We start from the raw sequence: 13,484 nt of genomic DNA on the forward strand, positions 1-13,484 counted from the left end.
ATCCATGATTGCAGTAGAAGTAGATGAATAAGTTTTTCTTGTGGTGGGCGCCAGTTTACCGGTTTAAGATCATGTCAATGGCGATTGAGATCGATTTGCTCTGATACCATTGATATAGTTAAGCTGATTTACTTGATAATTGTTGTTACTTGACTAGATTTAAGTACCGAGACAAGAACACAACAAGATCACAGAGAACTGGATAGATCAAGAACAGATATAGAAACAGAGAGAGAGAGAGAGAGAGAGAGAGAGAGAGAGAGAGAGAGAGAGAGAGATTGAGAAGATTGATATATTTCTGATTATTCCCCCCATACAACTGTTGAAGTCTCTTATATAATTTCTAACAGAATTATGAAATGAAATACTAACAGAATTCGTCAAAACTAACTTTGGCGCCAAAACATAATTTTGACTATTTGTATTGACTTTGACTTTCCTGACTTTCTAGCTTGTAAATTCTTGAGAGATGAGATTAAATTCTTCTTTTATTTCTAAATCCTTATCAGAGAATGATGAACACGATAAACGATGTGACACCTCCTGGCTTTCCTCCTCGTGACGGAGGACAGTCATCAAAATAGTCGTTGGTTGACGCTGACGGAGTGCTTAAACTAACCTCCAAAGAAGAAGCTTTGCTGCTTTTCTGCTGACAAGTTGGCTGCAGAAAAGGTATTTCGTGAAGCATTAGAGGCCGATGATACGGTGGTGATCACCAAGCCAAGGAAAAATCGAAGGGGGTATAACGAAGAAGATGAATCTGACTCTGATTCGAACCCCAAAAGGAAACGAACAAAGACCTATTATTCCTCATATTCGTACGAAAAACCCGAAGGATCCCGAATCAGGCTGAGTAGGCTAGAGAAAGCTATGTTCGGAGACAGAAGGGTCGACCGAGAGTCGATTGTGACAAAGGAAATCGAGCGGTATCGACCTCCTCCGGCGAAGAGAGGCAGTTTCCGAAGATGAGCGAGTTCAATGAAAAGGGTGACCCAGAAGACCACTGTGAAAAATACGAACTACTGATGATAGGGATGGTGTAGAATTTTAACTGATTATATATACATAAGTATATATTTGTTTACTTCTCACTAGTAAAACACAAATCACAAGTGTAGAATTTTAACTGATTATATATACATAAGTATATATCTGTTTACTTCTCACTAATAAAACACAAATCACACACACAGATTTGCACACCAAAAGATCTACTTTTTCATTAATCAATAATACAATATATATATATATATATATATAAAGGAACTAACGTACTGGTAGCTATAAATCAAGAAAACTAGTAATGGGCCTAACAACTCCTACTAATCCCCTGCTAATCCCCTGCCACTTATGAGTCCTACAATTTTTCCACTAACAGCATGACTAAGTCATCAACTGAACAAATCAAATAAGAAAACATTATTAATTTACTACAAATAAAAATAAGTTTAAGATTATTTTTCAACAATCTCCCCGGTAATCTTAAACTTAGCTGAACATAATTTATGAAGCACTTCTCTTTATTTTTGTGATGCACTTCTCACCACCATCTCTTCATTTTGTGATGCACTTCTCACCACTATCAAGTTTGTTGCACTTCTCATCAAAAACAATTTTTTGTTGATGCACTTCTCATCAACGTCATTTTTGTTTACCGGAGCACTTCTCTCCTGGTGCACATAATCACCCACACTTTTAAAACAAAATTTCTTTCACAACCACTTGTGCCATGATATCTTTCTCATTATTTTCACTGCTCAATTTTCTCCTTAATTTTTTATCATGCTTCTCTTTCTTCTTCACATGCTTCTCTCTCGTAGACTTCTTTCTTGATATCTCATTAAATATAAATGGAAAAATTTTTTGATGCCATTAAATATGATAAATAAATATTTAACATATATATATAGGTGTATATTTTAAAATATCTCACAAAATCCTAGATCATGAGGCTCGGATACCAAGTTTAGAATTTTAATTGTATATATACATAAGTATATATATGTTTACTTCTCACTAGTAAAACACAAATCACAAGTATAGAATTTTAACTGATTTTATATACATAAGTATATATTTGTTTACTTCTCACTAATAAAACACAAATCACACACAGATTTGCACACCAAAAGATCTACTTTTTCATTAATCAATAATACAATATATATAGAAAGGAACTAACGTACTGGTAGCTATAAATGAGGAAAACTAGTAATGGGCCTAACAACTCCTACTAATCCCCTGCCACTTATTATGAGTCCTACAATTTTTTCACTAACAGCATGACTAAATATTACTAATTTACTATAAATAAAAATAAGTTTAAGATTATTTTTCAACAGATGGACCATTACGACATCAATGACCTGCAAGATGTTCAAAACATACTTGAAGGGATCAGTCTCGATGTGATACAAATCCCTCAAACCAAGGTCCATTGGTTCGTATGAGAAGTTAAAGAGGAAGTTTTTGAAGTACTATTCCCGTGTCGGAAGGCGAAGGATATAAGAAGCACCAATTATGCTTCTATCTGTTTCTTTTTCAAAATATATATGCTTTTTACTACTTATTCAAAATCATTATCTGACAGCGAGATGAATGAATTTTATGATGGCATTGTAATAGCTATTTCCCCAATATTATTAGGTTTTATAATAATTATGATGCATACCTTGAGTCAGGACTATGAATTTTGAATTGTCAACGAACTGCGACTTGTTTGAATACATTAAATAATATTTGCATTAAACACAACTCTACGTGGGTTTCACATTCTCTGTAATCCAGTGTTCTAGATACCTTTTTACCCTGTTAAGATGCTTATGGCGTTTCCTTCAAGTCAGCAAGGTAGACAGTAACTTTACATATCTGCGGACATGAGTTGGCGATTTTGATAGTATTCAGGGCTGCTTAATCAAATCATCGAGTTGTACAGTTTTGATAGTATGAGCAAGGTTAATAAAACCGGTTATATGGATGGTGGAGTGAATGGTGATATATTTTTTGAACCGGCGTGGCTCGCGATTGGAGAAATCATATAACTGCAGAGATGGCTTCTAAGTTAGATCAGATCACAGAAGAAAAAAATTTTGGCTCAGGATAATTTATGACATGATGCTGCGTCCTCACATATTTGATTTTTAGTTGTGTACTTGTTTTGTTTTGATCATTTTGATTGTTGAACTATTCTGCTCGTGTGTGCTTTTGTGTGTTTATGAAAGATGTGTGGTAAAGATTTATTTGATGACATTCAGATGTATGAACTTCAAAAATTGCAGAAGATATATAAATAATTTTTAAATGTCATATGCATACTTGAAGAATTTTAGAGGTTTGAAAATTAAAATCTTCTGCTTGCATATGATCATTATAATATGCATGCCGAAATTTTTTATCACCTCAGCTGTTCAGGACATGTTGCCCGTTCACATCGCGCATTTATAACTTGATTGCTATAAATATTTTCGAATAGATTACAAAGAAAAAAAAAGAAAAAAAACAAGACGGAGATCTTCCTAGTAATGTTAACTTCTCAGCTGGTTTCCTGCTCCACCAACCGGGGACGTGTGGACTGTGGAGTACAGTTTCAATCTAAAATCGAATCATGTGCAACATTTTAGATTGGGAAGCTATATTGAACCAAACACTACTGATGCAGTTGGGTTCTAAAATTTAAGTTTTCGATTTTAGAACCAGCAAGAGTCTAAACAACTCTAATAAATCATAACTATACAAAAAAAAAATTATGAAATATACCGGTCAGTGGACATGCTACGCAGTTCTTCTCACTAACTGTATTGGTTAACAAGTTAATTAGTTAGAGAATGCAACTCAGAAGTCTGATTAATGGTAGTAGCAATACAGTAGGAGTCGGTTATTTCTTTTAACATTTTCTTTGGTTTAGTTTAACAAGAGGATATCTATGATTATTGTAAAATGGTTGGAGTACTATATTTTTTAACTAATATAAATGTATATAAGATGACATGTAAACTTTTTAGCTAACGTAGTTTTGGATCTATAACAAATTAACAAGTCATTTGTCGGGTGTGCACATTTCACCTCCCTTTGTGAAACGGTGGATAATACATCATATCTAAACATTAAGAATTCAGATGTATACTTGATGAATCTGTACTCTATCATTATAAAAAAACTGAGTGTAAGCGGAGAGATGGAGGATGATTGTTGCACATTTTGTTCACCTGGCGATTGCAGGCTTAAGATGATAAATTTGCATTTTTTTAAATTTCTTATAATTATCAAATCGACTAATATAGAAAATAAGATCAATGCTCATTTGTAGAAGGTATGTATTAATTTATAAGCAAAAGAGATAAACATTAATATATATCACATGAAAATGTGTGGACAATGATACTTGCAGATTTCGAAGCTTATCACATGTAGTATTTGGAGTTTAGTGTTGCTTTTATTCAGAACCCAGGGAATCAGGGACGTTGATAGGGCAAATTAATAGTAAATTACCACGACCAGACCTTTAACCAACTTGTGTTTTTTATAATAGCCAATGGTCACTGCTCATAGCTTCAATAGATACATCCAGGAGGACGGCATTCTTTAGTTTGAGCAAAATTAGATGAGTACATCCAGTACTTCTACCCAAAAATTCGAAGAGTTTCTCTCTTTCTTGCCCAAGGATGAAGGTATATTTGAACCCGAAAGCTATCAATACCAAGGCTTCTGGTATTCTCCTATAGCTTTGCAGGGTGTAATTTCCTGTCAAACAACATTTTCAAGCACGTAAAAACGATACATTTCTTATTACTGCGCCTAAATCCGGTACCACGTGGTTGAAAGCTATCCTTTATGTTTTAATCAACCGTGAAGTCCATCATCCTCAACATCCTCATCATCCTTTGCGTAAGAAAACTCCCCATCAGCTTGTTCCTTTTCTCGAATTACTTAATCCCTCTCATTATGACTCTATTTCCAATACCTCAGACAATAGCGGCACTAGGATCTTTGGATGTCATTTTCCAACTGTTAGCCTCCCTAAATCCATAATGGATGAGGGGAGAATTATATACCTGTGCAGAGACATTAAGGATACTTTCATTTCGCTCTTTCTTTATTGCAACAAGGCCAATTTTCGACCCTCTCCTATTTCCTTGGAAAACGCCTTTGACTTGTTTTGCAGAGGAGTAAGCCCGGCTGGACCAATCTGGGATCAAATTTTGGGATATTGGAAGGAAAGCCTTGAAAGGCCAGACAAGGTGCTGTTTATGAGGTATGAAGAGATGACAGATGAGCCTCTTGTTCAGTTGAGGCGTCTTGCAAAATTTCTGGGAAAGCCCTTCTCTCAAGAGGAAGAGAATTCAGGGTTGGTTGATCAAATCAGAGAGCTGTGTAGTTTCGATAGTATGAGTAAACTAGAGGTCAATAAGACTGGAAATTTCATCGGTGAACTAAGCAATGATTCATTTTTCCGGAGTGGGGTGGTCGGTGATTGGAAAAATTATTTAACTGCAGAGATGGCTTCCAAGCTGAATCAGATAACGGAAGAAAAGTTGGGGTGGTCGCTTTGATATTTTGATTTCATGTCCTATAGTTTCTATAGCTTATGTTAGATTTCAGCACCTACTGATACTATGCTTCTGTCTATTACTTTTTTCAAAAGATTTTATATGATAGACGATTGAATGAATTTTATGATAGCATTGTAATAACTATGATTCCAATATTATTATGTTCTATAATAGTTATGATGCATCCCTTAGTAGGGACTATGAATTTGAAATGTCAACCAACTGCAACTTGTTTGGATGTTAGGTTCCTCAAACTCAAACCATCCCTGCTTACACATCTTGTAGTTGCCACTAATTTAGAAGACTTCCTCCAACTCCACAATAGATGAGTACATCCAATACTTCCAAACAAAAATTCGAAGAGTTTCTCTCTTCATTGCCCAGGGAGGAAGGTATATTTGACCCCGAAAACTATCAATACCAAGGCTTCTGGTATAGTTCTCATGTTCGCAAGGTTTAATTACATGTCAACAAGATTTTCAACTCCGTAAAAACTATACATTTCTTGTAACTGCGCCTAAATCCGGTACCAGGTGGTTAAAAGCTATCCTTATGCTTTAATCAACCGTCAAGTTCATCATCCTCAAGATCCTCATCACCCATTGCGCAAGAAAACTCTCCATCAGCTTGTTCCTTTTCTCTAAGCACTTAATCTCTCTGATTTATGACTATTTCCACTCCCTCTCCCATTTCCTTGGAAAACGCCTTTTATTTGTTTTGCAGAGGAGTAAGCCCGGCTGGACCTATCTGGGATCATATTTTGGGATATTGGAAGGAAAGCCTGGTATGGCATGCTATTTATCGATTAAATATAATAAAATATAATAAATAATTATTATACCAATATACAGTGAACTTGAATATAAAATTAAAGTGAGTTAACAATAACAATCAAATACAATCATAATACTCATTTACATAATTAACTTTTTAGATATTAAAATATATGTACATATTTTAAAATTATATTTGTTATTTCTGGATATTTCTAATATTAAAATAATTATTAAAAAATAAAAAAAAAATAGTAAAAAAGGCATGCCGAATCATGAAAAGGAATGCATGACTAATTGACGTCATGACATGCCCATTTTGGCATGCCCGTGCCGCTGTGACATGCACCCTACTGGAAAGGCCGACAAGGTTCTTATTATTAGGTATGAAGAAATGACAGATGAGCCTCTAGTTCAGTTGAGGCTTCTTGCAAATTTTCTGGGAAAGCCCTTCTCTCAAGAGGAAGAGAATTCAGGGTTTCCTGATTAAATCAGAGAGCTGTGTAATTTCGATAGTATGACTAAACTGGGGGTCAATAAGTCTGGAATTTTTTTTGGTTTAGTAAGCAACGGTTCAATTTTTAGGAGTGGGGTGGTAGGTGATTGGAAAAATTATTTAACAGCAGATGGCTTCCAAGCTGGATCAGATAACCGAAGAAAAGCTCAGTGGCTGCCGCTTTGATATTATTTATGTCATGTCCTCTTGGAAGTACGGACACGGATGCACCGACACGGGATATGGGTAGGGGGACACGGGGATTCGCCAATTAGTAAACAGTCCTGGATGGCAAAAAATTATTAGAACCAAAAAATCTACAGGACTTTTTAAGTCAAATAATGAACTACTTGTTTTATAGTAGATTAGTCGTAACAAAAGTTTCTTTCCCCATGAGTCAGGACTATGAATTTTGAATTGTCCACCAACTGCAACTTGTTTGAATGCATTTAATAATTTTTGCATCAAACACGATTCTACGCGAGTTTCACATTCTCTATAATCCAGTGTTCTAGATATCTTTTTATCCGGGAGTTCCTGTTAAGATGCTTATGGTGTTTCCTTCAAGTCTTCAAGGTAGACAGTAACTTTACATATCTGTCATATCTGCAACATTACACCTCTGTCACCTTTATTTGAACTATTCTGCACGTGTGTCAGTTTCAATATAAAATCGAATCAAAGTGCAATATTTTAGACAAGGAAGCAATATTGAACCAAACACTACTGATGCAGTTGGGTTCTAAAAATTATGGCTTCGATTTTAAAACCAGTAAGAGTTTAAACAACTCAAATATATCATAACTAAACAAAAAAAGAATTGTAATGAAATATATCAGTCAGTGGACATATTTCTCACTCACTGGATTAGTTAAGAAGTTAACCGGTTAGCAAAAACATGCTGCGTGGTATGTCCGAGAATGCAGCTCAGAAGTCTGATTAAAGCTAGTAGTAATACACTAGGAAGTAGGAGTCTGTTTGTTGCTTTCAACATTTTTTTTGGTTTAGTGTTGCAGGATTTCTTCGCCTGGTAGTTTTAAATCTATAACAAATTTAACAAGTCATCTATCGTCAGGTGTGCACATATTACCTGTTGGAAAAACTTAGAGAAGAAAAAGACACCTACATTTTACAGAGAACTTGTACTGCTATTTTTACTTACTTTTATTCTTCTTCTAAAACTCAAGGTAAACTAGCCATTATATAGGCTTTACAAACATATTAAAACTAACTATTACTAAAACTAACCACTACTAATTAATGGGTAAATTACATGTCCATAATTTACTCCATAACTCCACTACTCCACTACCCCACTACTAAACAATTCTAAATTAATATTTTTCTCTAATAATTAATCTATTACTAAATATTTAATAATTAAATAAACAAATAATTAATAACTAAATTTAAGATTATTCCAACATTCACCCCATAATCTTAAATTTACGAAGCACTTTCTCTTCGCCTGTGATGCACTTCTCACCACCATCAATTTTGATGCACTATCTCATCAAAAACATTTTGGAGCACTTTCTCTCCAAAAACACTTTGGAGCACTTTCTCTCCACAACTCTAAAGGAGTGGTTCTCCCTCGATCAATTGTGCCATCCTTTCTTCATCATTCTGAAATCTACAATTCTTTGCCAGATGCCCATATTTTTTGCATTTGTAGCATTGTGGCTTTCCTTTGTACCAGCAGTCTTTTTCTTCATGTCCCATCTTATGACAATGGTTGCATTGAACTTTGTTACCTGTGCCTTTTGAGGATGAAGCTTTAGCTAATAGCAGTCCCTCATTTTTTCCTCCAATTTCTTCCTCCCTCATTGATCTCCTTTGGTCCACGGCGTGAAGTGAATTGATCAATTCTGAAACAGTTAATTTCGAAAGATCTTTAGTATCTTCAAGTGAGGAAATTTTAGTTTCATACCTCTCAGGAAGAGTCACTAAAAGTTTGTCCACTACTCTTTGACTTGAGAAATCTCCACCAAGTAGTTTGATTTGGTTAACAATGGACATCAACCTACTCCCATATTCCTTGACGCCTTCATTATTTTTCATTCTCATCATCTCAAACTCTCTCTTGAGGTTCAGAATTTGCATCAGTTTGGTTTGTTGATTGCCTTCAAATTCTTCCTTAATTTTTGTCCATGCTTCTTTAGGAGTATCACAACTCATAATAGTTGTAAAAATCTCTTCCGACACAGCCGAATGTAGACATGAAAGTGCCTTTGCTTCTCTAGCCACTTCTTCATCACGTTTTTTGATTTGGGCTACTGTTGGATTTTGTGGAAGAAGAGTTGGCTCAACATCACTCTCGATTGCTTCCCACAAACTCATAGCTTTCAAATATGATTTCATTTTGATAGCCCATGAATTATAATGATCTCCTTTGAATAATGGAATAGAGACGGAGAAATTGTTTGATGCCATGGAAAATATTAAGGATAATATATATATGTATATGTGTATTTTTATAAGAGTTTTATAAGCCCCGGATCATATGGCTCTGATGCCAATGTTGGAAAAACTTAGAACTTAGAGAAGAAAAAGACACCTACATTTTACAGAGAACTTGTACTGCTATTTTTACTTACTTTTATTCTTCTTCTAAAACTCAAGGTAAACTAGCCATTATATAGGCTTTACAAACATATTAAAACTAACTATTACTAAAACTAACCACTACTAATTAATAGGTAAATTACATGTCCATAATTTACTCCATAACTCCACTACTCCACTACCCCACTACTAAACAATTCTAAATTAATATTTTTCTCTAATAATTAATCTATTGCTAAATATCTAATAATTAAATAAACAAATAATTAATAACTAAATTTAAGATTATTCCAACATTACCTCCCTTTCTGAAATGATTGATAATACAAAGAAGAATTCAGATGTGTACTTGATGAATCTTTACTCTTATCATTATAAAAAAAACAAGTGAAAGCGGAGAGTTGGAGGATGATCGTTTAGCATTTTATTCACCTTGCGATGGCAGGTTTAAGATAATGAAACTGCAATATTTTTTAATTTTTTTGTAATTATTATATCAACTACCTTATAAAATAAAATCAAAGATCATTCGTGTAAGGTATGTAGGGGGAGAGGGTACTCTTTAAATTTCCAAGCTTAGTATTGCTTTAATGATATATTATTAGACTGATTACTACATATCTTTGGTATTATCTCCATAAAGAAAAGCTTTAGGATTTTTCTTAACGTCCCCTTGTATCTTCAGAAAGATTGCTTGGCTTCCAGCTTTGCAAAGGGATAAGCTGTCAATATCTAGTAGCCGCCCTAGAAGGAGGAGTCCTGCGGGCTTCTTCATTGCTTGGAGGTTAGTTTTGCTCCTCAAACTCAAACCATCCCTACTTATCTATCTTGTAGTTGCAACTCAACTCATTTAAAAGGCTTGCTCCTACTCCACTGCCTGGACTTATAGATGAGTACATCCAGTACTTCTACACCACAATTCGAAGAATTTCTCTCTTCATTGCCCAAGGAGGAAGGTATTTTTGAACCCAACAGCTATCAATACCAAGGGTTCTGGTACCCTCGTATATCTTTGCAAGGTTTAATTTCCTGTCAACAACATTTTCAAGCACGTAAAAACGACATATTTCTTGTAACTGCACCTAAATCCGGCACCACCTGGTTAAAAGCTATCCTTTATGCTTTAATCAATCGTGATGTCCATCATCCTCAAGATCCTCATCATCCTTTGCGTAACACAACTCCCCATCAGCTTGTTCCTTTTCTCGAATCACTTGATCTATCTGATTATGACTCTGTTTCCAATACCTCAGATAATAGCAGCACTAGGATCTTTGGATGTCATATTTCAACTGTTAGCCTCCCTAAATCCATAATGGAGGAGGGGAGAATTATATACCTTTGCAGAGACATTAAGGATACTTTCATTTCGCTCTTTCTTTTTTCCAACAAGGCTAATTTTCGAACTTCCCCCATTTCCTTGGAAAGCGCCTTTAATTTGTTTTGCAGAGGATTAAGCCCGGCTGGACCTATTTGGGATCAAATTTTGGAATATTGGCAGATAAGCCTGGAAAGACCACACCAGGTGCTATTTATGAGGTATGAGGAGATGACAGTTGAGCCTCTAGTTCAGTTGAGGCGTCTTGCAAATTTTCTGGGAAAGCCCTTCTCTCAAGAGGAAGAGAATTCAGGGTTGCTTGATCAAATTAGAAAGCTGTGTAGTTTCGATAGTATGAGTAAACTAGAGGTCAATAAGACTGGAAATTCGATTGGTGAACTAAGCAATAGTTCATTTTTCCGGAGTGGGGTGGTCGGTGATTGGAAAAATTATTTAACTGCAGAGATGGCTTCCAAGCTGGACCAGATAACGGAAGAAAAGTTCAGTAGCTTAGGAATATCTATGACATGACGCTGCTGCTTCGATATTTTGATTTCGTGTTCTGCAGTTTCTACGGGTTCTGTTCTTGTTTAGCACCTACAATGCTTTTGTCTGTTACTTTTTTAAAATATTTATCTGATAGCCAGATGAACGAATTCCATAATAGGATTGTAATAATTATGATGTATATGTCGGTCTGTACAATGTGTTATCGCATAATTTGGTATAACAGTGTTCTTGAGATTAATGGGCGGAATAAGGATTAAGGACGGTGTTTGAATGCGGAGGAAAGTTGTTTATGGTGGTGGCTGAACTTGTATGTTGACTTCTTAAGAAAAAATAGGGTTTGTGTTATTCTCTATCAAGTATCTGACTCATGTCTCGTACAAGTGCTTACGTACCATGTTTATAGGGATCAAGTCTCACGTAGTTTTTGGGGAACAAGTCACATAGGTTAGGGTTAGGGTTCTTCAACCCGTGCAGCCCAAGCCCATGATAAAAGTCAGGCATTCAACCAATTAGTCATGTAAATCTCGACCGGCTCCACACGCTTCCTACAATCTCGCGGCATCTCCGCATTTCTTCCCGTAATTGTAGGAACAACCCGTGTCGGCCCCGAAATCTACGAGTAACTCAGTCATCAATGAGCTACTTTCTATGTTGCACACAAAGTCCTTTTAATGCGGGATGGCTTGGTCGCCTCGGCCCGCACCGCCTTCCTTTTCAATTAATAAATACAATATTTCCTTCGTTTTCATAAGATGTGGGCTCATGGGTCCAGCCCGCGTGTGGGCACCTGAGCCCAGCCTGCGTGTGGGCACCTGAGTCCAGCTCGCGTGTGGGCACCTGAGCCCAGCTCGCGTGTGGGCACCTGAGCCCAGCCCGCGTGAAAGCACCTGAGCCCAGCTCGCGCGTAGGAGGCCAGATGACAAGTGTGAGCCCATCTTACATGAGTGAGCCCAACTCGCATGTCATGAGCCCAACCCGCATGCGCTGGCCCAAGTCACATTAATACACGATTATAGCTCACACATGAGAGTCCAGCTATTCATTGTTTCCATGGGGACCTGTTTAGGGCCCATGACCGAAAGCGGGCATAACAACTACCCCCAAAATTCCTGGTCGCATCTTGAGGCTAGGAATTTTCCAACATTAGCTTTTTAAGGCCCCGAAAGTGCGAGCCCACGAGGTCGCACCAAGCCGCCTCGCGTGCCTCGCCTCGCATGCCTTTCAACGATCATGTATTTTGTACACATGATAGTTGTTGGACAGCTGGCGTAGGGATTCGTGTCGTCCCTTGAGATGGTGACACGTGTCAGTGGTCCTTTCTCTCTCCTATCCCCTATAAATATGTGGGATTTCAGTTCATTTCTTTACTTTGCCAAGAACACTAGCGAATTGCTGCTCATTTTGCTCAAGGATCTACCACGGAAAAAACTATCATCACCACAATAACCGTCTACCGGCGGCGATATTCTCCGGGAACAAATTCATAAGGATCATCCTCTACTTCACCTACAGGTACCTCTTTGATCTTCAATCATTCATATTCATTCATGTTTATTCATATGCACCATACAAGCACACACCACCTGTTCGATGCGAGCTCATACACAATCACGAAATGCGATGCGAGCATGTCTACTCGCTTAGATAGTTAGGTGCGATCCCGTGTGAGACGTGAGGACACATAGGTGCGACCCCATACCTGTTTTTACTTTCTTTTAGGGTCACACACTAATATTCACCATCTTTTACAGATGTCGAGTGCGACTTCAGCCCGCTCTTACGGATCGTCTCGCTCTTCCTCGAGCCCGACTTGTTCTTCTGCCAGTCCGGCTCGCTCTTCAGCTACTATATCTCCATTAAATCAATATCCACCTGAGTAGTGAGGCTCGAAGGACTTCCAACGCGAGTTGACCTCCTTATCTGACCGTCTGTGCCAACCCATTTCTCCCGACTCTGTTATTACCCCTCAAGAGGCCCTGAACATTGCTAGAGTTGAGAACTCGATGCGAGCAGGTGGCTCCGGTTTGCTGGATATTCACCTCGACCCTAACCCTGAAGACTACACCAGGGAGAGGAATATTTACGATTGGAGAAACAGGCCCGTGGACCTCTCCAAGATACCAGCCTCCCTCGAGGTGGAGGAACTTTTAAACCGCGAGCCCGCTCCTTTGGACGAAGAACGAGCTGAGGAGATTTTAAGAGAGATGGTTGAAGAGAGGGCGGCCCGCCTTAGGCAATCTACAACTAATAACCTCGACCCCATTCTTGTCAAC

At 37.3% G+C, this 13,484-nt stretch overlaps 3 protein-coding genes across 3 annotated transcripts; 2 read left to right on the forward strand and 1 right to left on the reverse strand.

Annotated features, from left to right (window-relative positions):
* The first annotated feature begins 5,027 nt into the window (after positions 1-5,027).
* Positions 5,028-5,549, forward strand: LOC141686117 (cytosolic sulfotransferase 8-like). The gene has a single exon (XM_074491174.1). It carries the CDS (start codon positions 5,028-5,030, stop codon positions 5,547-5,549), a length of 522 nt encoding a protein of 173 aa, XP_074347275.1.
* A 2,844-nt stretch (positions 5,550-8,393) lies between these two features.
* LOC141686118 (uncharacterized) lies at positions 8,394-9,179 on the reverse strand. The gene has a single exon (XM_074491175.1). The coding sequence runs from the start codon at positions 9,177-9,179 to the stop codon at positions 8,394-8,396; it is 786 nt and encodes a 261-aa protein (XP_074347276.1).
* An 858-nt stretch (positions 9,180-10,037) lies between these two features.
* LOC141682938 (cytosolic sulfotransferase 8-like) lies at positions 10,038-11,510 on the forward strand. The gene has a single exon (XM_074487626.1). The coding sequence runs from the start codon at positions 10,273-10,275 to the stop codon at positions 11,230-11,232; it is 960 nt and encodes a 319-aa protein (XP_074343727.1). The 5' UTR covers positions 10,038-10,272; the 3' UTR covers positions 11,233-11,510.
* Positions 11,511-13,484: the final 1,974 nt, after the last annotated feature.

This window comes from Apium graveolens, chromosome 9, assembly GCF_009905375.1.
Source record: "Apium graveolens cultivar Ventura chromosome 9, ASM990537v1, whole genome shotgun sequence".
NCBI classification, from domain to species: Eukaryota; Viridiplantae; Streptophyta; class Magnoliopsida; order Apiales; family Apiaceae; genus Apium; species Apium graveolens.